This window comes from Drosophila subpulchrella, chromosome 2L, assembly GCF_014743375.2.
Source record: "Drosophila subpulchrella strain 33 F10 #4 breed RU33 chromosome 2L, RU_Dsub_v1.1 Primary Assembly, whole genome shotgun sequence".
Classification (NCBI taxonomy): domain Eukaryota; kingdom Metazoa; phylum Arthropoda; class Insecta; order Diptera; family Drosophilidae; genus Drosophila; species Drosophila subpulchrella.
Genome location: NC_050610.1, coordinates 5,941,182 through 5,965,402, shown reverse-complemented (window position 1 = coordinate 5,965,402; position 24,221 = coordinate 5,941,182). Strand labels below are relative to the sequence as shown.

At 41.7% G+C, this 24,221-nt stretch overlaps 2 protein-coding genes across 4 annotated transcripts in view; one reads left to right on the top strand and one right to left on the bottom strand.

Moving 5' to 3' along the window:
• LOC119546015 (neural cell adhesion molecule 2) overlaps positions 1-21,300 on the bottom strand; it is a 49,222-nt gene extending 27,922 nt beyond the window's left edge. For both annotated transcript variants that reach the window (XM_037852022.1, XM_037852023.1), the window contains exons 1-2: positions 21,046-21,300; positions 17,558-17,743 (exon numbers count right to left, since the gene is read on the bottom strand). In XM_037852022.1, coding sequence (XP_037707950.1) covers positions 17,558-17,711 — 154 coding nt within the window. In that variant the 5' untranslated portion in view covers positions 17,712-17,743; positions 21,046-21,300. The remainder of the gene's footprint in view (positions 1-17,557; positions 17,744-21,045) is intronic.
• LOC119546014 (glycerol-3-phosphate dehydrogenase, mitochondrial) lies at positions 8,767-12,103 on the top strand. Of its 2 annotated transcripts, XM_037852020.1 has the most exons (3): positions 8,767-9,448; positions 9,504-11,221; positions 12,089-12,103. In XM_037852020.1, the coding sequence occupies exons 1-2, from the start codon at positions 8,930-8,932 to the stop codon at positions 11,208-11,210; spliced, it is 2,226 nt and encodes a 741-aa protein (XP_037707948.1). In that variant the 5' UTR covers positions 8,767-8,929; the 3' UTR covers positions 11,211-11,221; positions 12,089-12,103. The 2 variants fall into 2 exon arrangements, with proteins under 2 accessions (XP_037707948.1, XP_037707947.1); XM_037852019.1 differs by lacking the exon at positions 12,089-12,103 and having other exon boundaries at positions 9,504-11,355.
• Positions 21,301-24,221: the final 2,921 nt, after the last annotated feature.

The window sequence follows — 24,221 nt, the reverse complement described above, 5'->3', positions numbered from 1 at the left end:
GGGGTGTGCGCATGCAAATTGCAGGCAGTGTCCGACTGTTGGTCTGTGCTTGGGATTCCATGGCTCCTGTGGTTAACCACAGGGCCAGGAATCGTTGTCGCCAGTCGGCTTCCCAGGTGTCTATTGGCTACCCAAACACATCACCTTCAATTTACCTATATGGCAGCGATGTGAATAGTCAGAAAGGCAATTAAAGAACCTTTAAATTCCATACAATTCTTTGGGAGCAGTCAAGCGATAAATACCGATCAATCTTACCTTAAATCACTGCCATTCCCAAAGTTTGTAAAAATATCAATAACAGCAATTACATTTTCTATTAACGAAATCGCGACGGTGTGGGTTCCCCGAAAAAAATGCTGGCACAACATCATCCATGTCTACCACGTAATCATCATCCCCAACCGCATCATCAAAATCATCTAGAAAAACAATCGAAACCAGGCAGCGGCAATTGCCGAACCAAAGGGAACTCCATTTTCCCCTCTTTTCCGCGCTGGGAAGTTCATCAAACCGAGCAGGAAAATAGAATATAAAGCGAGGCCGGGGAGTAGGAAGTTGGGGACCTGGGCATTCGGAGGCGTACATGTGGTCGTTATTGTTATTGGTTTTCGGCCATCTCCATGGTTGGAATCCCTTGCTCCGTGCTCAAATGCAGCGTGCGTCTGGGTAAAAAAAAATTCCAGTAATTTTGGAGTTGTTTTTTTGTGGGTGCTGTTGTTTTTGGCTCCATGCCAGCAACCTCTTCATCATCAAAAAACATGAGAGGCGCCCTGGCCATAGATCCCTGCGAAATTAACATAGAGGAAGGCGCCGAAGGGGAGATATAGTAGTTAGAACAGGGAAACGCATTGAAGAAGCCTGCACAATTTGAGCCTTTTGGAAGGGACCACCATGTGCGGCAAATGAATGGAAATGGTACTCGGAAAGCCGGTTATGTCAGTCCTTGGCGAAAACTCATGCATTTCTGGCCCTCGAGCAGCACACTGGTTAATGGGAAAGTCGGAGATATAGTTCCATGTAAGAACTCTCTACGAACTAAAAAGGTCATTCAATATATTTAAAAAAGAACCCCACAGCTTATTTATTTACAACACTTTTCTAATGCTGTACAAAAATAAAACTCATTCAATCCAAGTATAATGACTTTCATTTCGCCATAATCACTTAAATTTAATATCGTGTTCTGTGGCTCAATGCCGTAGAACTCAATCAGGTGCGAAAATTAAAGTGTTTACCAACAGCAAGGAACCGAAACTGAATGCTTTCCGGGCAATTAAATAAACACAATTTTCAAATTGTATTTAAAGTACAAGCTGGCGCACACAAAACACTTAACCCGGATCGGCTTAGAAGGCTGCTTAGAGAGCGAGTCGGCCAGAAAAAAGGCCGCTTAACTTCCGGTCAAATAGCCAGAGACACACACAGAGGCCCCCACTTGAACTTCAACCTACGAAATCCGCAGCCTTCAGAGGGTCTATGGCCCAAGGACCTCGGCACGTCCGGCTGCAAAATTTACTTGGCCCCGAAAGGAGGCAAAGTGTGAAAAAGCCGACGAAATGTTGTTATCTAAATGCGCGCTGAACTTTTCAACCGAAAGGATAGAGAATGGAGCACAAAAGGCGGACCCTTGGACAAAGGATATACGTATACATATACCGAGGCACTCCCACACAGACATCCCCAATGCGCTTATTAAAATCCTTTTAAAACTGTAGCAACTGCCGGCAGGAAAATCAATTAAGTCGAATACACTTCCCCGAGGATAATTGCTTTCGGAACGAGAACTGCCGCCAGCCGAAAACTTTTGTGCGAATGAGCATCAGCTCCAATAACGAGTTAAGCGAAGCGTAAAGGCCTAATGGCAACTTGGCCGATTCTGTGAGCCCTTATCCTTTCGGCCATAAATGGCAATGAAGGGATTCTGGAACGGCTTACCATTATGCATATTTAAGAATGCGAAAATTCTATATACCTCTTTTAATGATCCTTATAATCATTAAAATATGGTTTTATTTTCACAAATTGGATTACCCATAATCTTGTAATAAAATTCACATTTTTTAAAGAATACAGGGTAGGTCCTTAGTCGATCTGCCATAATCTAAATTGTTCTCTTGCCCTTATAATTTTTGGCCTAAAGTGCGCTCCAGATTCTTTACCCTAAATTGTTAAAGTTGAATAAGTTGGTTAATTAATTTCGTTGTTTTTTATAAACTCAAGTTTCCCAGGGAACTTGTGTTTGCCCTCGGCGACTAAGTGATTTGTTAATTTGCAATAATACGGGCGCCAACTGGTTACCGCAATTAACGATAATGAATGGGCTGCTGCATTTGATTTTAGCAGCCAGCTATTAGCGGTAATTGTAGACTTTCAGAGAGGTGGCCAAAAGCCAAAGTGAAATTAGCATGCCCGATGGGCATAATTTGTGAAAAGAAAGCCAAAGTTTCGCCAGCACTTTCTCCTCCCGCCCCAAATAATCCTATATAGTACCAGGCGGGGGCGTGGTCCGGACTCTGATTGCCCCGACGTGTTTACAAGCGTTAAGCGGAGCCCCATTAAATGTTATGGCCGTGTGGAAAAACACAAGCCATTGAATGCCAGTGTCCAACCAGGTGATAAAGTGTCGAATGCGGCTTGCAGTCGGGATGAGCCGAGAATCGAAAAGTGGAGGTGTTGGCTGGCTGTTAATGGCCCCTGCATTTCACTGCTTCAAGCTGAAAACTGAAATTGAAATAGAAAACTTTGGCCCATTGAACAAAGTTGGACATTCTAGAGTTTAATAGCAGTCATAGGCAACATTTGTTTAATAGGTTACTGGATGTGGGAACTTACTAAGGAGTAGCCAAAATTTAAGTCTGATGGGGAGATGGAATTACCTGCAAAGAAAAGGATAAATAAGCTGTAAGTTAAAGTTCTTTGAAATATTGAATAGAAAGATAATTTTATAAATATTGGTTCTATGATATTGCGTTATTAAGAAAATCCTTTAAAATTGCATTTTTGGAACCATAAATATTTCAGCTACATTTGAAATCAGTTAAATATTTATTAGATATTATAATTATATACCTGATTGTAATGTAATGTAAGGGTAACAGTTATCTCTTCAGAATTTTCATACTTGAAAATAGGCGTATTTTAAAATTGAGAATTTTCTAATTTATATAGTTGCTTAGACAAGTGGGGTTAAAATATAATGCAGAGATTAATATTATTTGGTCAACCCAACGATTAAAAGTCTTATTAGCTTATTGTCTTTATCTTAAGTGTTTTACTGAGGGGTATATTACGCTCCTTCGTTTATCTCATTAACTGAGATAATAGCCAGCTGCGACCAAACTATCACCCCATCCACTAACCGTCACTTGATTTCATTCACTGGTAACGTATTTAAATAAACCGCACCCGGGGCTATTTAGCATGCATGGGATGCGGATGCCATTTTGAAGGGGGAGTGGGAATGCCATGCTCTGGGCAACCGCAAGTTTACTGTAGCATAACTAAAAAGCAAGCGGGGGAATCACCGGGGTGTGGAATCGGAGTGGATAATCGGAGGGGGGAGGAGGGGTATGGGAAAGGTCAACCGCAGGAGTTGAACCTGCTGCTTGCGGAGGGCACAAATAAATGGAGCGACCACAGAATGGCCAACCGGGCAGCAATTAAAAATCCCTCCTGGGGGCAAACAAGCCAGCAGCTAATGCGCTGCCTCATTGAGCCATTAATTTCCAGGCGGGGCAAAGGTAAAGGTAAGATGTACGGTCGATTGGGGGGGCGGTGGGTGGGCCTGTAACCTTTGCAATTTGTCCACATCGATTAGTGTCCGGCGCACATCGTCTCGGACTGACAGAATGACAGCCATGTCCACGTCTATTATTTTCAACTTAACATGGCCCGCGCCTCTGACAATTGGCCAGGACATTTGCCCCTTCACTTTCCCTGCCCTGCCCCTCCGAGGGGCGCCACAATCCGACTTGCTCACCGCAAAACTGCACAATGGCCGACCTACAACTCACTTCCTTCCGACCACGCCCAACTTTCTCACCCCACCCTCAAGGGCGGTGTCCCGTTGGCCCCTTTCTTGCAATATCTTTAATGTTTTTTTCCCCTTTTTCCTAGCCTGTCCCTTTTTTATGTCGTCGAAACGTGTGTCCAGCGGAAATGACAACGACAGTGGCAATTACATTGTTGCATGACACAAATAGTGTTGCCTACAACAAGGAGAACAACAATTGTTAAGATATGGGGGCAAGCTAAAGGATAGCCATGGAATGTGAATTGCGGACGGTAAAAACTCATGGATACCCTCTGCTACGATATTGTATACAGATATTTTGGTAACGTGAAATGATTATTAATTAAAAATATATATATTAAATGTAAGATTAATATTATATTAAAATGTGAACCGTCGATGAGATTTGTTTACCATTTTATTTTAATCTTTTTTTAAAAAGGTGAAAAGATTATAGATAAAATGGGGTCATGTATGTTGTTAACTTTAAGCCGATTAACAAGAATACATTTTTACCAGCGATGGGGTACAAATCTACATCACTTTGAGTACAATAATCAATTGTCACTTCCACGACAACTCGATAAAAATACATTTAAAAAGAATTTGTTAGGTGCTTATTTCAATATTAATTTAAAACTTAAAGTGCAACAATAACCATTACCCTTCGTCTCCACAAAAACTGCACATCGATGCTAAGGCTTTCGTTAAAAACAAAGAAACATACATTTTAAACAAAAGGATATTTAAAATTTTTGCAATTAAGTACGTCAGAATAAATACATTATATATGTACAATGTACATTGCCCATGCTGTCTTTTGCTTACAGGGAAATAAAGAGACAGCTATAAAAATATAAAATTTTCATGTGGCAGACAGTGCGTGCTTTGCTGGGTGGCAGAAAAGAAATAAATTTAATTGATGTCATGCCGTTAAAAATGTGGCATTTTAACTCGCTTTAAACGCGCGGCTGGCCGCGTGACGTTTGTTCAATTGTTATCAATTGTCCTTTGGAAAGTGCTCGGTCCGTGCCATATGCCGAGTTCTGTCCCGTGTCCACCGATATGTCCTGCGTCCTGTGTGCATGTTTACCGTATTTCCTCGGGCCGAGCCCATTCGCCATTTACCACTGGCCTTTCTCCATTCTCCATTTCCCTTTGCTGTTGCCATGGCCGAGTGCCAAACTAATTGCTACAAATTAGCGCCTTTATGCCCGGTCCAACTGCTCGTGGATCTGCCAAAGACCACGACTCCTGGACTGGCTGAGCATTTCCCGGCCCTTTGTCCTGACTTGGGGGTCCTTGCCCCACTTCCGACCTTCTCCCCTCCTCCTGTGTGCGTGTGCAACTCAATTATGCCACAATACACATTAATACGACTGCTAAATTTGGCTCAATTGTTGACAATTGAGAATGCCTTTTGGTGGAGCATTTCGAAGTCGGTTAAACTGGCACTTTGGTAATTAAGGGGAGCAACCCTCGAAAGTTCTTTTCTCGTTTTATCAAACATTTGCCTTAGCTAATTGTTTTAAAACTGCTTACAGAGCATAATTCGATATAATTAATAAAAACGTTGTTAAAAAGTTGTGTAACTTCTAAAAAATTGTATCTTTTTAAAAAGTTAATTATTTCTTCGAAATGCTCAGTTACCTCTAACATCTTTAAAAAATGCCAATGCAATTATATCTCTAATAAGTAAACAAGAAAAAAAATAATTAAAGTGGTTATTTAAAACAATGAATAGCTAACTGAGTTCAAATTTCTTAAGGTAAAATCATTTTAAAAATTTTCATTGAATCTTTTTTAAAAATAAATTATATATAATTTAAATAAAATCAGTTGGCTAAATGTTAAGCTTAATATTTATACCAATTAATTTTCCTAGCTGTTCAGCGCACCTGAGACCGAAGGATTACATTTTACATTGACCTAAAAAGCTATGTATTTTTGTTGCCCCAAATAAATCAAAACTTCTTCCAATAAAGTACCAAAAAAATCGGAATCCGTAAAATGTCTGGCGACAAAGATGAAAGTTGCTCGTTGCCAGACTATTTGGGCCACTTAACACCTCGCTGATTGCCAGCCGAAGCGAAACAAATCGTTTACTTAGAATTATTTTAATTTTAGCATTTTAGCAGCTGCCTTTTTCATTTTTTTACAATTTTGTTCTTATGTTTTTTCCGAGATTTTGTTGCTGCCGAAGGAAGGCAACATGGACAAACGACAATTTGTGTCGCTCGGTTGTCAGGACAACAACAACAACAACCGTCGAGCGTAATAATAAATGAGAAGTGGAAAAGTTTTGCCGCCGCCGTGCTTACTGTCAAGCTCGGCCAGGCCATAAAAAACAAACTTCAATGGCAATAAGGCGACAAAAAGAGAGCTCTATGAGAAAAAAAATCCGGAAAAAAAGCAGCCGGACCAAAAGAACAAGGGACAAAACAAAAACAGCCAGAGGAAAAGTTCAAGGCACTGACTTTATAGCTGCAATAATGCCCGTAGACCAACTGGCGGATGGGTGGGTGTGTGCCACCAGGCCCCAAAAAGGTGAGCCACATGCCAGCAACAACGAGCGGGAAAACAAAGCCAGTTGCAGCCAGCAGGGGGTGGTGGGCGGTGGGTGGTGACTAGTGGGTGGAGCAGGTGGGCCAGGTGGGCCAGGTGGTAAAATGGCCAGGAAGCAACAAGGCCACGCCGTATCCCGCCGAATGTGTTGAGGCACTTTGGCGAGGTAACGAAATGTAACAAAGTGCCGAGGCGTGGCGGTTGCCTGCCGAAAGGGGGGCAGCTTGGCGGGGTCCTCCGTGAGGGGGTATTAGGTCAGGTTTGTTATGTGGCTTACACCGGAAATTTGTGTTTAGAAGGCCGCCGGCGCAATTCTTGTTGCTCTTTTTTGTGGCCCCAGCTAGGGGAAGGATAAGACCCTAATATGGTCAACTAAATTTAACTTTTTAACAAGATACGGAAGATTTTACTCAAGTTCCTGATTGACAGCTAGAGATTACTATTTCCTACGGCTCAAAATAACTCACAAAACATTGAAATATTTTGAAAAACACCTTCAAGCTTTTTTTTAGTATAGACAGAACAACATATTTGTATCTTTATTATATAACACCTGAAGATCTGATGCGTATTATTTGAAATTTCTAATAAAACGGTTATATTCAGTACAATTTTCTGGTTTTAATCCGTTCTTGTTTTAATCTATAATTTTAGGTTCGCTGATCAGTGATCTTTTGGTCATTCAATGACTTTACAATTAGGCCGTATGGAAATATCGAGTAATACATTTTTATATATGCAGAATAACATATTTGTATCTTTAATATAAATTCCGTATATCTGAATGGGATTATTTTCGAAAATTTTAATAAGACCAGAATATTGTTTTGGAATTTTCAGAATTTTCTTAATGCGTTCTTGATTTAATCTATGATTTTAGGATATCTGATATTTTGGTCTTTTGGCGACTCTGCAATTTAGCCGTGTGGAAATATCACGTTATACAACTTTAATCGCTGACTTCTGCCGGTTAATGTGCGTGGTTGCCTTATCAATAATGTGGGCAATCAGCAATTGAATATTTATCTATGCCCAAACACCAAACACCGTGTTAATGACCAGGCCAATGACAAAAGGACAATGCCGGTGGTCGGCACGCAAAAGTCAAAAGCGTCGCATTCCCACAGGACACTCGGGCAGGCAGTTGGGTAAACACACAGAGCACGATGGCCAAAACACTTCAACTCTGAGTGACGGAATGACAGAGTGATGGACAGGTCCCGGGCACATTAATAAAGTCAATAGAGAGACAATAGTTGAAAATTAACAAATGAATTGAAATTACTTAAACAAACTCATTAGGCCCACGGAATGTCAGAGTCCTGAGCCTGCGTTGACACCAGTGGATCGACAGTCCCCTGGGACCCTCATCCTCGGACAAGCATTAATATTCCGACACAAATGTCGTTTTGTGGGCGGTGTTTTCATCCCCGCCCCTGGTGAGCATTGGCCATCGAATAGCGGTGAGTTTTTACCCGTTTTCCCCCATTTCGCCATCGCATGTAATTAAATTTTCCAACCTTAATGTGCTAAGCATAGTAATTTACCGCCCACCGCCCCCCGCAGGAGGTCCTTCTGTCCGCCCGCCTGCCAGTCACGAGTTTAAATTGTCAGAAACTGTGACAGCCCGACACCTTTGGCCCAGGTGTGGAGGAGACTGGCGAGGCGACAAGGCGCATATCTATAATTTTCATTAATTTTAATTGGCTCTGGGTGTGGGTGTAGCTGGACGTCGCTCAATTACAACGTATTCAACTTTTTATTGAATTTTGAACTCGTTTTGGGCCTTCCTGATTGCCAAAGGGTTGAACTGCGTTTTCGGCATTAATCTTAAATGGAAAATCGACAGAAATGGGTGGTTTTTTTAATAAGGAAAGAGTTGATACTTTAGGCCTAGAAACTGGGAATATTTAATTTACAACATTAAAAAATTTATTAAATAGATACAGCGGGGATACTTCAGTCATAACAATTTACAAACTGAGGAATATGTCTTAAATATTATTATTCATATAATAAATATTAGTAAAAAGATCAAGTTATGGAAATCCAATAATTTGCTTTCCCAAAAAATGATAAATATACAAAAATTAAAAAAATATTTATAATTAAATCATGAAAAAATAAATCGAAATCCATTATAAAATGATTGTTAATTGTAGCGAAATTGTAAAACGAAGTAGGCCTGCTTGTTATGCCATTGGAGAATGCCACGAACCATTTAAGAGCAGTTTGTTTTTTAAACCTTTTTGGAAAATTTTTGGAAAAATTGGGTAGCGTTTGGAATAAGACGCGACCCGTCAAAATTCAAAATTTCTTAGTGTTGCCTGCATTGAAGGACCCGCCAATATGATGTCCAAATTGGGTGCCATCCTGGCACAAAGGATAGTTCGTCCCAGCGATAAGCGCCATCTACTTAACCGGTCCCTTCTGTTTGCCCAGAAGCTGAGCAGGGTCAAAGTTCGCGGAGAGCACTGCTGCGGGGGAATGAAGGTGGTGCCCTCCCGCGAGGAGCACCTGAACGCTTTAAAGGGTGAGGAGTTCGATGTGCTGGTCATCGGCGGAGGTGCAGTGGGCTGTGGTTGCGCCGTAGACGCGGCTTGTCGGGGTCTCAAAACCGCCCTCATCGAGGCGGATGATTTTGCGAGTGGATCCAGTTCGCGGTCTAGTAAACTGATTGATGGCAGTGGATCCTACCTGGGCACTGCCCTCCGGGAAAAGGACATCGAGCAGCTGTACATCATGCTTCAGATGATGAGCGAGCGAGTGACCATGCTGAAGAACGCTCCGCACCTGAACCGCATCCAGCCGATGATCATACCCATATACAGTGTGCTGGCGATGCCCTGCACCTGGCTGGGATTGAAGGTAGGTGAGGGTGAAGGTGTCTATAGGTCTTAAACCCCTTTTGCCCTCTCCTAAGGTCTACGACTTTATATCTGCCGCCTCGAATGTGCGTGGATCCCACTTGCTCTCAAAGGAGGCCACCCTCTACGAGTTTCCGCTCCTGAAGACCAAGGGTCTCCGCGGCGGAGTCGTCTACTACGATGGCCAGGTGGACGATGCCCGGATGTGCATCGCCTTAGTGATGACCGCCGTCGCCCTAGGCGCCAATGTGGGTAACCACATGGAGGTGGTGGAGCTTATGCCCCTGGAGGGCTGCTGTCGGGTGGTGGGCGTCAGGGACAAGATCTCCGGCGAGCAGTTCTACATACAGTCCAAGTCTGTGATCAATGCCACGGGCACTAGCACGGATGCCATCCGGCAGATGGACAAGGAGGGCACTGCTCCCATCCTGGTGCCCACTGTGGGAACCCATGTCTCGCTGCCCCGGTACTTTGGCTCCGGACACTACGGCCTGCTGAGTCCGGCGCACAAAAAAGATGATCTCACCATCTTTATGGTGCCGTTCGAGAATCACACGGTTCTGGGCATTCGCGAGACGGAGCTGGACGAAGTGCCCGGCCGTGGGAGTCCCACTCCCGATCCAGATGACGTGGACTGCCTCCTGGAGGCGGCCAAGGCCAAGATGGAGCCCTGCGTGGAGCTGGGACGCTGCCACGTCTTGAGCGCCTGGACGGGAGTAAAGCCTAACGTGAGCTGTCCCACTGGCAAGTCGGAGGAGGAAGAGGAAAAGCGGGGCTCCCCGATCAGCAGCTATGTGATTGAGGTAAGTGGCGATGGACTCATCACGTTGGCCGGTGGACGTTGGAGTAGCTATCGGGTGATGGCCGCCGATGCCGTCGACGTGGCGATCAAGTCTTGTGGATTGTGCGACGACCATGTGACCTCCAGTTGGACACAGGACCTCAAACTGGACGGCGCCGAATCCTGGTGCTGCATGCTGCCGCTGGAGTTTGTGCAAGACTACGATGTGCCCATGGATGTGGCGCAGCACATATCCGATTCCTATGGCTGGAATGGACATGCCCTATTTACGGATGCTCCTGATTTGAGGAAGCGCCTCCATCCCAACTTCCCGTACATCGAGGCAGAGGTCCAGTATGCGGTGCGGAATGAGTACGCCTGCACACTGGTAGACGTAATCGCACGGCGCCTGCGCATCGCCTTTGTGGACGCGGCCGCCTCGCTGCACATGCTACCCAAGATCCTCAAGATCATGGCCGAGGAGAAGGGTTGGGAGGAGGAGCAGCAGCAGAAGCAGATGCTGGCGGCCCAGGAGTTCCTGGTGCGCCAAATGGGACTCGGTACGATTGTCCGTCCCAGGGGCACGAGCAAGAGTCAGCCCAAGAAGAAGGCCTCCTCTGAGGGATGTTGCTGCCGAGCAGCTGCTCGCAAGGAGGCCAGGAGCTACTCCAGGGCTCACCCACGGATGGTAGTTGCCAGCAAGGATGAAAGCCTTGAAGCTTTGCCCATTCAGAGATACAGCAAAGACAACTTCCAACCCTTGGCCACCCATAGATCCAGCAAGGACAACATGCAACCCTTGGCCATCCAAAGATCCAGCAAAAATTTCCGTAAAACTACAGATTTCTTGCCTTTCACCTCGGGCATTACCCACAAAGCTGTGATGGACAACGATCAATCTAGATCCATTGCCACTGGCGGCTGGTCGGTTGGCAAGAGGGAACTCATCATCAACGCTTGGCGCAACAAGTTCATGTGCTGACATATTTTTAGGTATTGTAAAAGTTTGACTTTAAACTCGGATGATTTTTCAAAATTTTGGGTTTAACACAATTCGTTCTGTGCGGGTCTTTCTAAGCCTAAAAATAAAATCGGCGCACTCCAGCTGTTTTGGTACTAGTTAAAAATGATCACGTCGACTTCAGTAGTATTTACATATTTATACCCGTTACTCATAGAGTAAAAGGAAGAGTATGTAACAGGTAGAAGGAAGCGTTACCGACCCCATAAAGTATATATATTCTTGATCAGCATCACTAGCCCAGTCGATCTAGCCATGTCCGTCTGTCCGTCTATCCGTATGAACGCCGAGATCTCGGAAACTTTAAGAGCTAGGCTATTGGGATTTGGCATGCAGATTCCTGAGATTCCTGCGCAGCGCAAGTTTGTTTCGTCAGTGTGCCACGCCAACAAACCGCCCAATGCAGTGGCTCCTACAGTTTTAATGCTAGAATAAAAATGTTAACTGAAATGTATTGTTCTCATCAATACCTATCGATTGACCCAAAAAAAAGATTACCACGCCCACTCTAACGCCCACAAACCGACCAAGCCTGTGGCGCCCACAATTTTCATGCTAGATAAAAAATTTTAACTGACATGTATCAGTCTCGTCAATACCTATCGATTGACCCAGAAACCCAGAAGCCCATAACGCCTAAGTCTGTCTACCTTCGGTAGGTGGCGCATTTCAATCTCGCTTTGCTGCTTGTACATCTCCACCTCCTATTTGCCGTCTTAAGCTGAGTTACGAGTATCAGATGGTCGGACCAGTCGACTAGCGTTTTCCTTGCTTTGTTTGTTTTTATTTAGATAAAGAAATTTAATACATGTTAAGAATGATGCTACCTTGATTTCTAGATGATTCGGATTTGAAATCGATGACAAATAAGAATCTGAAGAGTTCGATGAACAAGATGTACCAATTGGGGACTAGAGAGACTGCCGCCCAGGATTCCATCGATACAGAAATCGAGTTACTAAAAATAATTAATTGTACTTTGGATTAAATAAAGTTTTACTGTATTATCCACAAAATAAGATAGGAGCAGCGAGAAATGCAGCTCCGATTTTAACCAAAGATTTTCAATGCGACTTGGCCTCATACCCGACAAAATTTCAGCATCGAGCCATGTCATAAATTGAATACTCCACGAGACTCTTTATTCTTCACCTACTGGACTGCATTACGACCTAGACCGTTCACTATCCACCAGAGAAGATACGATCAGTTGCTTGGAGCGAGAGAAGCAGCTCCTGATTGTCCTGCATCAGGCAGTTGATCGTATCACCCCCGGTGGACGACGACGAAGCTGCTCAACTCCGATGGTATAAGTCTCGACAAGCAATGCCAAAACCCAGGTCTCTTCAGAAATCGAAAAGCATCGATACTTGGCAGCTCATAAGTCATCACATTATCATCTCTTGGCTTGATCCTTGTCAGAATTTTACTTCTTGAACTGTTACAGAAATCATACCGGAAGTTCTTGCTGTTCTCGAACTGTTACAGGGAATTCTTGTAAGGAGAGGTACTTGCTGTTGACCCTCGATCCTCCGGACTGTAGAACGACCTAGCCCAGTCCACTATCCACCAGAGAAGATACGACCAGTTGCTTGGGGCGAGAGAAGCAGCTCCCGATTGTTCTGCATCAGGCAGTTGATCGTACCACCCCTGGTGGACGACGACGAAGCTGCTCAACTCCGATGGTATTGTCAATACTGAAGGTCTCAAAAAATCGAATGGCAGCTCATAAATCATCACGTCATGGTCTCTTGTGGAACTTGGCTTAGTCCTTGGCAGTTACAGAAATCATACCGGAAGTTCTTGCTGTTCTCGAACTGTTACAGGGAATTCTTGTAACGAGAGGTACTTGCTGTTGATCCCCGATCCTCCGGACTGTAGTACGACCCAGCCCGGTCGCAATCCTCCAGAGAAGATACGATCAGTTGCTTGGGGCGAGAGAAGCAGCTCCTGATTGTCCTGCATCAGGCAGTTGATCGTATCACCCCCGGTGGACGACGACGAAGCTGCTCAACTCCGATGGTAAAAATCTCGCCAAGAATTGTCAAAACTCCAGGAAACTAGGAATCGAAAAACATCTTTAGTTGGCAGCTCATAAATCATCACGTCATGGTCTCTTGTGGAACTTGGCTTAGTCCTTGGCAGAGTTTTACTTCTTGAACTGTTACAGAAATCATACTTAAAGTATGAACTGTTCTCGAACTTTTACAGGGAATTCTTGCAACGAGAGGTACTTGCTGTTGATCCCCGATCCTTCGGACTGCATTACGACTGCTTTAGAAATCATACCGGAAGTTCTTACTGTTCTCGAACTGTTACAGGGAATTCTTGTAACGAGAGGTACTTGCTGTTGATCCCCGATCCTCCGGACTGTAGTACGACCCAGCCCGGTCGCAATCCTCCAGAGAAGATACGATCAGTTGCTTGGGGCGAGAGAAGCAGCTCCTGATTGTCCTGCATCAGGCAGTTGATCGTACCACCCCTGGTGGACGACGACGAAGCTGCTCAACTCCGATGGTATTGTCAATACTCCAGGTCTCCAAAAATCGAAGAAGTATCTTTAGTTGGCAGCTCATGAATCATCACGTCATCGTCTCTTGTGGAACTTGGCTTAGTCCTTTGCAGAATTTCACTTCTTGAACTGTTACATAAATCTTACGTGAGGTCCTGGGAAATCTTACAATAGGAGGTACTTGCCATTACTGGTGGGAATTGTACAGTGAACTGTTCCTCTTATTTTACTTATTTCAAATAACATAATTCAACACTTGCATCATGAAGTTGATTCTTGTACTCTTACGTGTCCGCTGGTACACTGCACGCATATTGCCAATATATGACCTAATGAAAGCGATTACAAATTAGTATTTACACTTTTTTATTTCTTTTTTATAAAATAATTTACCTCTCAGGAAACAAAACTTGGTAACTGATAACTTTATATTTTTATGCTCGTAGAGCTTGTGCCTCTGGGATATCCCAGAGTGAACTGAAAGTATAGCTCCTCTAAGCTTATGTCTACAAAATTTCGATAGTCATGGACTGCTAGATTTTTTTCTCATAATAGTTTTGTACGATGGGTGATACCCAGACAGAAAGACCTCAAATATATTATAAAAAAAATTAAATATTAAAGTTTTTAATTGCTCTTTAAATTATATTTAAAATTACGCAACCAAGTTTAAAACATGTAATAATTTTCTTCTCCCATGTAAGGTTTCCTCGACTTCTTAAGAAAAACAAAACAATTTCGTTTCGATATTTCTTTGGCAACTTCGGCAGTCGTTTTATATTTTTTTCCTTCGATTTCTGCCCATACGTTACTTTGGAAATTTGACACTGCTGTTGCTGTCGTTTGTTTTTATAAATTAGCTTTATTTGCTGGAGAGAGAAAAATTCGGGTGGGGTTGGTGATTTTGAATTATTGTTATTGGGGCTGAAAACCATTTCTTGTTGTTTGAGTATGCTTATCGTTCATATATTGCTTTATTTATTGGCTGATTGGGTGCCAAAAATGAGTCTGAATGTGGGTGGTATTTATATAAGCGCCACATTTTTTCCACCGCTGCTCGTTAGCCACGCAAATGAGCTTTTTATGGCCACATTTTTAAAGTGCATGGAAATGAAAATGAAATTAAAGTAACATATACCTTTGAAGTCTAGTTTATGGTTTAATTTTTTTTACATTGATGGTATGTTTTTTAAATTTCCCAGTATTCCAATGACTTAAATCCAAATGTATGACATTTTTGTAGGCTTATGGTTAACACATCGTTTTTGCACTCGATGTGAATGCCGGTTGGGAAACACTTTCGTGAAGTCACGCGCGAAATATACCATTGCTGTAAAAAAAAAACTATTAAACTGGTCCAACTCAAAACACTTTCACTTTTCGCCACGCTTTCCAGCAAAAACCATTCTGCGGTCTTTTGGGCCGCGTTTTTATGCTGATTAGTTGAGTTAACAATTTGCAGCACGCGAAACTATTTCGGGAATTTCAAACTTGAAACATAAATTGCAATGCCCAGGCCAAGGGTCGGTCCACCAGGGTGTTCCACTCGATTTTCCCCTCCAGCCGAAGCCACTGCGGCGTCGAACAATTTTAATAAGTTCGGGCCAGCAGTCTAAGGAAGTAAGTAATAGGGAAAAATGCAGGCGATGCACACGCGAGCTCATAATAATAAGAATTCTTGCCAACGATCCCGAGAAGGAGCTCTACGGCCAGCTGGCGGCCTTATATGCAGCCACTTCGAACAAGCCAGCCAAGGACATTTAGCATGCTTTTAAAAATAGAAAAAATGAAATAAGAAATAACGCCTTAAATAGCGTTGAAATAGCCGAAAATAAGGAGCATAAAAAAACTTATGGCGGAAGCAGTGCCATAAAATGCCGAAAATAATGCGAGGCGACAAACGGAAATAACAGGAAAATAGTGTGTCATAAAATATGCTTTAGTACTTCGGGAGTGAAAATCACCAGGGAACAGAAAAAAAGTAGGAAAAGAGATCTGGCGAAAAAGATTTAATGTCCGAGGGAAAGACGAGGAAAATGCAAAAGTAGTGTCATACAGATATTAAAACAAATAGTAGCGCTAAAATAAAATCAGGTGGCAGATCCGAACCTGGATTATTTTGGGATCTTATACACATATTTAATATTTTTTGGAAAATATTTCTACCAAAGTGTATGCATTCATATTTTTTGAAAGGAAGCTCAAAAACATTATTCAATTATTTCAAATAATTTATTTTACTTAGAGCTGTGCCTGCACTCAAGCAATTCGCATCCTCGCAAATAGAATGCCAACCAGCCATGGCACTTTTTCATATTTCCAGCACTGGGAAAATAGTAATTCTTGGCCAAACCATGCATAAAATCATAATATATCTCCAAATAGAGAATACACGCAAACACAGTTATCTCGGGCCGAGTTGAAGTGGAAATCGGCATGATGGTGGCCGGGAAAATGGCACTCAGCTGCAAAACATTGGACCAAACGATAAGTGACAAACATGGTAAGGCAAACAAATGTGTGTTTTATACATATATCTATATATGGATGGCCGGGAAAAGCGGGAAAAGACGAGGGCCAGAGATGCACAACTGTCTGATAAGTGTGGAGAGCATTTTACCATTTTGCGGAGCGTCTTTCTGCCCGCAGGTGACATGTTAAACGTCTTGTAAGCATTTGCATTTCCCTGCTCATAAAATAGAAGGAATAAGATGGAAATAGGAAAAGTCTCTGGCTGTAAAATATATATATCCATGTATACTTATGTGTGGAAATAACTGAACAAGCATGACATGGCAGGGGCCAACATCTTTTATCTGCAGTTCATTCATTTTGTTGGCAGCGACTTCGGAAGGGTTGAGTTTTTGGCTTTGGCTTAAAGCATATTTGATTATGTCACAAAATATCCTTGAGCGCCAGCCCCTTCGTTTGCTTAGCCAAAGATAAATTTTACAAATATGCAAATAAAACACGCCCCCTCCGAGTGGCCGGAGTAAAATGGAAAATTGTTTTCATAAATTTTTCAAGTATGCACAATTTTGTCTTTGGCCATTTTGATGTGAACAACCTTTTGGATAGGCTCAGCATACAGCCTCAGCAGCAGCAAACAAAAATTGAAATTATTCTGCTCCTCCCAAATTGCTTTTAATGGAATAGGTAAACAAACACTTTTCTGGACACATCCAAATATCAAGGTCCATTAAGTTTCTATAAAAGAAAAGTGCAATATGTGAGCACGTGTTGGCTGTAAATGTGGCATATAGTTAGCAAAGAGAAGATATTTAGACAGGCTTTTAAAGATTTTAAATTTTAATCGATATCGATAAGTCAATCTTAACCATTTTCTTCTAAGAGAAAAAAATTATTTTTATTAAAAATCGCATGTGTTTGCGTTTGAAGAAAATGCTGCAAAACGAGACTACACAAAATTATTTGTTTTAACATTATAACTCTGAAACTTATTCAAATTACTTATTACTCCATTTACTGACCCTTCTTAAACTCTATTAATAAGAAGGCAGCTACTTAACAAATAGTTTGTCCCTAAAAACAGAAACAGAATCTGGCTTCTTAGTAAGAGCTCAATGATTTCAATTAGCTCACATTGAATCCTTGTAAATTGCGAATAATTACCGCCCAATTAGAGCAGCTTTTGAACTATGTACTTATGATTGGGAAAAATGAGTTCCTCTCCTGACACTATTCTGTGACAGCCCCCAGTCAATCCCTCAGTCAGTCAATCAATCAAACCAAGAAGCCCATTAAGAGGGGCTCATTAAATTATCAAAGCACTTACCTTTTGTGGGGATTTCGGCGAGAGTGGGCGTGGCTGTCATCAGCATGGTAACCGCGGCAGTGGCTATTATCGCGATGGCCAACTGCCGGACATTAACCTCCGGCCGTGGGCGGAAGCGGCGTTGTGGGCGTGGCAGCCAGTGTGGCTCAACCATGGCTGTGCGAAATCCTTTACCTTACTTTCCTTCTGCAACGGGTAATGGTAATGGGGAAAATGTTCAGCACAACGGCGTCAAGTTGCCAAAATGTTCGAGGATTAGTGTGGCGGATGGTGTGTTCACTGGCCGGCAAACGTTTTCACCTTTAATCACTTAAACGTCGCGTAATCAACAGCAACAGCAAGAACAACAACTAGGCTGCAATCAACACCAACAGCGATTGAAATGGAGCGTCATCGTGATGACGACGAGCCAGTTTGCCGGAACTTTATGGGGGGAATCAGCCCCAAGTCAAAATCCGGATACGGATGCGTGGCCAAAGTTGCTGCTGCTGCTGCTGTTTACACGCGTTTTTCCTACATAGTTTGGCCCCAGCCTTTTGACTTCTGACTTTGCCCTAAATTCTGTTTGCTTTACCTTGAATTTTGTGTCCCCATTCCCCCAGTGCCCCTTCAAAGTTAATTCTCTGTGCGTTAATTTGAAGCGTTTTAGACTTCGGCTCAGCCGGATTAAATATCTTCAGACAGCAGGCAGACAGTAATTTGATTTGTCGTCGGAAATTCCATTTTATCTCACCATTAATTTAACTTTGGTCTTTAACTTTTTGATTGTGTAACTAATGTAGAGGGCAAAGGAAACCGTACAGACAAAAGGGAATTTTCATTTAAACTTTAAATCGCTTTTAGGACGACAATTTTGTGAGCGGAATCATAGATGGTAGATAAAGAAAACACAAATGTGTACTTTAATTCTAAAAACTAAGAATTAGTATTTCAATTTGCTCAAGTCAAAATTGAAATTGACAAACTCGAAAAAATGTTAAGTGCTGAACTATATTGAATTATTAAAAACCTATGTAAAACATTTAAATTACTTGATTTAATATGAAATTACTTACATCAAGATACAAAATATTTATAATTTTAAGAGCATTTTATACTAATGAATGATTATAACAATCAAAGCTTAAAACACATAAATTAACAATTAAACATATTTTAAATGAATTAAAATTTTATCGAAATATAGTTAAATTTGATATGAAATCTTTACTTAAATAAAATAAGCAGAGAGTGTATCACAGAAATGTATAAAGTTCAGAGTATTTCAAAGCATTATTTGTCCAACTATTTATTTACAAAAGTTTTTCGATCCAATCACAATGCTTTGCTGCAGCCCCGTGAAAATTCTTTTCGTCAAAATCTCAATTTGCAACGTCAAGCTGTCAACGCTCTGCTCGCTGGCAAATCAAGTCTGACAAATGAAATGATTACACAAAGTAAACAGCAGACACGTAACACACAAACCACCTGTCAGAAACTTTTGTGCACCCACCCCGCCATGGAATCCGGTGAAAGTTGATGAAAAAGCGGACAGGACAGTAGTGCCTGGCAACATTTCGCAGGCGGAAAGCCAGAAAGGAGTATTATCGAAGAGCACTGGCACAGACAAAAACAATAACAATATTGCCGTACCAACACAAGCACCGAAAGCGAGCGGAGCGTACCCAAAATGCAATGGCCATGCCAGCAAAATGGCAATGGCAACACTTCCGTTTCCGCTTCCGACGCTGCGGGCGACTTTCTCGCACAGTTGGCAAAACGTTGAGCAAACTCAAACGCAAACTCAAACTCAAACGCAACTGCGACGGCAACGGCGAAACATAACAAAGCTTGTTAGTGTTGCTGCCCCACAGCGGTGCAACAGTCGCCCCCTTTTTATCCGCCGCCCCTGACAAAGGGATTGCGGATATCGCAGGCTGGCGGGGGAATTTTTTTCTTTTTTTTCAGTTTCGTTTTGGGGCGTCAACCAGGGCACGGAACAATGGCGACGAAACGTACGAAAATTTAAACGCTTTTAATATTAAAGCGTCCGGTATAGAGACACAAAAGCCAAAGGACCCCGCCGCCCAAGACCACCAACAAAATGCAACACGGCGTGCAACAGCAGCAACATCGCCAAAGGCATGCGGGGCATGCTAAAAGAGGCAACTGCATGAAAATACCAAACAAAAATATATTTTGCACAGCGAACGGAAAATTTCCGATCAAACTTTTTGCTACCCAGCATATAAGAACAGAACTCTCTTATCTTTATACAAGAACTAAATCTTTAAGGTCTTCAAAATGAACCTAAAAAGTATGCTGTGAAAAATGTCATTATAAAATATAATAAAAACCAAAGAATATGAGATAAGATCAACACATTTTAAAAATTTTTGAAACGTATTTTTTAACTGTTAAAAAGAAAACCAAATTCAATATTTCTAAATGTTTGCACAGCCAATTAACATGCAATTCAATCTGTTTTTATATGGTTACTACTTTTTATTATTAATTCCTAACAACATTTTAATATTGTTATTTAGTAAGGTAGGGATGCCTGAGCAACCCAAAGTACCCAGTACGCCAACCAGAATCTTCCAGCAGGCCAGCCAAACCCACAACCCAACGCCTGGGGCACCGGGACTTCTGCAACAGTCCTCGTACCCAACCTTAACTCCTGCCCCTTGGCTCGAAGTGCATTTTTTTGCAGAGTCCTTAGACTTTGCGGCCAGTTGGCCTCTTCGTGACGAAAATGTTTCGCTTAACTGGATTTTCAAATATTTATTGCAACAAATTATTTTGCTGGTTACATGGCGGCTCTTTGTTTGTGTCTCAACTTGGCCAACATCCCATTCCCCCTGGGTCCCTTGCCCCCAACTATTCAGTCCCAGTTCGTAAGCGGTTTTTATGGCCATTTAGTTTGTTGCATTCCACTAAAAGGATTTGGTGTTGGGATTTTTGCGGTTTTTTGCACAATTGCTGACAAATTAGGGTATTACAGTTGCATTCAATTTATTTCGAGTGTAAAACCCATAAATTATGGTTAAATTGCTTTGTCGTGGCAAGTGCAAAGTATTTTCGTCATGAAAGAAAACAGTTTGCTAATCAACGGATGGAAAATGAAAGCGAAATAAATAGAAGTAAAATAAACAAGTGCATTGCACAACGAAATGTACTCAATAAGAAATAAATATATATAAATAAAATATTGTAAAATAAAACTAACATTGAGTTCAACAAAAAATGTAAATCATTATTTTGATATTTCAATATTCCTTGCTAGTTCATAATTAACCCCATTTAATAGTAAGATCCCTAAAAATTCTATACTTAAAAAGGAAACGATCAATGATCATCTTTTTACAACATTCCACAGAACTTTAAAACCCATCACAAGTGTTTTCTCAGAGTGCAGACAAACACAGCACATGTCGTCAAAAGGTGGGACCAGCAGTTTAGAGCCACGTTGCTTCTTTTTGCAAAACAACAAACAATTTGGTAATTACTTCAAATTAAGCACGCAAATGCGAATGCAAGAGTAATGGTGAACCGAAGTCGCCTCACGACAAATGCACAAAACTTTCACTCGCTCACAACTTTGGCGAGGTCTGCCAAAATCCGGCAAATGACAGCGGCAAGGATAACGACAACGCGCCGAGTAACATTTCGTGGTGGACACTCGCGTGGGATCGCAACTCGCACGTCAGATAGTTTCGTGGCGACCCTCGCTGGGCGCAGTCCGTCCGTTCAGTTGAAAGCCCGATTCACGACTGAACGGGCGGACGACTTCATTGGTGGAACGGCCCCTGCCATAATGGCCCAAACGACGATGCCAATTCGTGTCCCCAACGCTTCGGCTTTCGGCCGCCATTCGGTTTTTCGAAATTCATCCGCAGAGAGAATAAATGAACTCTCGGTTTTCTGAGAGTTTTCGACTGGAAAGTCTGACGGGAAGTTTCACAGCCATAAGTTGTGGTCCCATCTCTTAAGCTGTTCCCTCTGGGGATGATTATCCGACCAACCGACAAGTCAGTGATAATATTCCTATTACTGATATAATTGAATGGAGGTTCACTATTAATTATACTCTGATATGACAAGTATAGAAAATTACAAGTAAAGAAAACGAATTTCCTATTTGCAGTTGGTGCTAAAAGGGTATTAGTTATTCCTAAAGGGTTAACACTTTAGTCCTTTTCATAATTATCATCATTAAAACAAGAAAAAACGCTTTAGTCGTCGGCCTCGTCTATTAGATACCCGTTACTCAGCTTAAGGTAGTGCGAGGGAGATGGAGATATGCATGCAGCAAATCGGCTGTTTCCGAGATTGCACACTTTATTTGCTAATATCTTTTCAATTAATGGTCCGACTTAAACAATTCTTTGACTTTATTGATAATTTTTACAAAACATTATATAATATACAGGTGGTGACATTTGTGGGCGTTAGAGTGGTGCTGCGCAAGAACCTCAAGAACCTGCATGCCAAATCCCAAATAGCTTCCAGCCTTTATAGTTTCGACAGATGGACATGGATAGTTCGACTAGTAATTCTGATCAAGAATATACGAGTATATACTTTATACTGTCGGAATCGATTACCTTTACTTATTTAAAATTTTCCGAAAATCTAGTATACCCGTTTACTCTACTTTCGAGTAAAGGGTATAATGAGGCAACAAATATAAATATATTTTTTACCTAATGATATATACTCTGTCACGTTTTAATGAGCCCAAAACAGCTGAATGACCTGTGGGTCCGAACTTAAACTGACCACAACAGTGTTAAAAACAACAACTGCTGATATAGGACTGTAGTCCGATCCTGTTCCAGGCCACGCATAACTTTCACAGCCAAATTAACATGCATTTTCGAAAAGAACAACTGAATAAATTGGCTTATCTGGTGAAACACACTAAAATGTCGGACCACTCTTTTGAACTCCATCCCCTTATCCGATGTCAAAAGCAGCTACCACAAAACTGAAAACTGGCAAAAACCGACTGCTAACCACAATAAAAAATATTCCACATACGCAGCGTTGGCTGCTGGCATCATTTAGATAAACATAACTCGGAAACTTAAAACCAAGTCGGGGGCAGATCGGAAAGGACGGGTCATCTGACCAAACGCATACACGTAAAAAGCCAAATTCCCAGCCAAGCAGTTTTAGCCATGAATAAAATAAACAACAACACCAACTGGATACAAACGAAAAGTAAAATAACTAATATGCTATTGTCCCAGAGCTCTCAAAATTTTCAAGTGGTTAGACTGGTTAGAGTTAAAGCTACACCATCAGCTTTATCGGAAGCTGACACGAATTCCCCTTGACCATCACTACGAACTGGAACATTAACAAAAGTGGGGCTTTTAGGAATAGCAGTGGTTCGGTCCCACTGAAAAAGGAAAAAAGGATAATCCGATGATGACGACCTGCGAAGTTGAAAAACGGCTCATCACTCATCGCGTTCGTGAAATGGGCCTGCCAGTGACTATATCACTTCAGGAAAAGGGTTACATTATGAATATTTAAGTATACTTAAAATTTAGATATGAGCTGTATGTTTTAACTTTATGGTCATTCTTAAAGAAGACTTAAGCTTATAAAACAAATAGAAATTGGGACTTGAAGACGAACATTTATTTACCGGTTCTTAAATGTAATTTAAATTTAATGATATTCATTCAAAAAGTTATTTTACTTTTTTAAACACAAATCTTACTTATCTGACATTGTACAAGATGAAATGTGAAACGGCTTATAATATTTGTGCTATTGGGTATTTTGGGGCTTATTGGTATGCCTTACCACACACACAATATTCAATATTTATGTACTTTATAATTGGATTTGAGGGAATGACATGGTATATTTTCATATAGTCCATAGTTCACAGACTTTTATATACTATTATATACTGATAATGAGTTACTGATATAAAGATAAGTTTTTTGTTACTTTAGTAAAAACATAAAGTCATATAGCTTAAGAAGGAAATTTAAGACTAATCCTGCGATTGAGTAAATAGCTTTCACTGCATGGATATTGTCTTAAAATCCACTCGAATCTCCTTTTCCTGGTAGCCGGTTATTGCCCCTTAGGGATCAGCATTTAGCTGAAATCCAAGAGAATTTTCTGCTTTCTGCTGGTGTCATGCTGGAAACGACACCCAAAAGTGTGGGCATTAAAGGAAAGTTTCTCTTTTTTTTGCTCCTGATGCAATTGCACTAAATTGCCATCACAAAAAGTGGAGTTGGCGGAGGAAACAAAACCCTTCCCAATGGCGCACTGAATGGCTTTTTGGGACCATCTAGGGGCAATTGATTCCTCGGGGCGACTGCATGGGCGTGGCACGCTGCTACTTAAAGCGCATTAGCAACAATCAGCCGAAGGAAAAACAAGCTGATTGCATTGAGTGCGAAAATTGCTGCTGAAAATTGAAGAGATCAGCAAATATACGCAAATGACAAAAAGATGTTCAAAGTGGATAAAATGTTAAACGGTCAACTCCTTGATTTTTCTTTGTATTAGTACTGAAAAAGTGCCACCAACGGAACAGATAAAAGTCTTAGATATAAGAGGCATTTGTACTGCAACATTCAATTTTTTTTGTTCAGTCTGGGCACCCAAAATAAATTGTACACCCTTCCAACCAAACAAACTCTTCAACTCA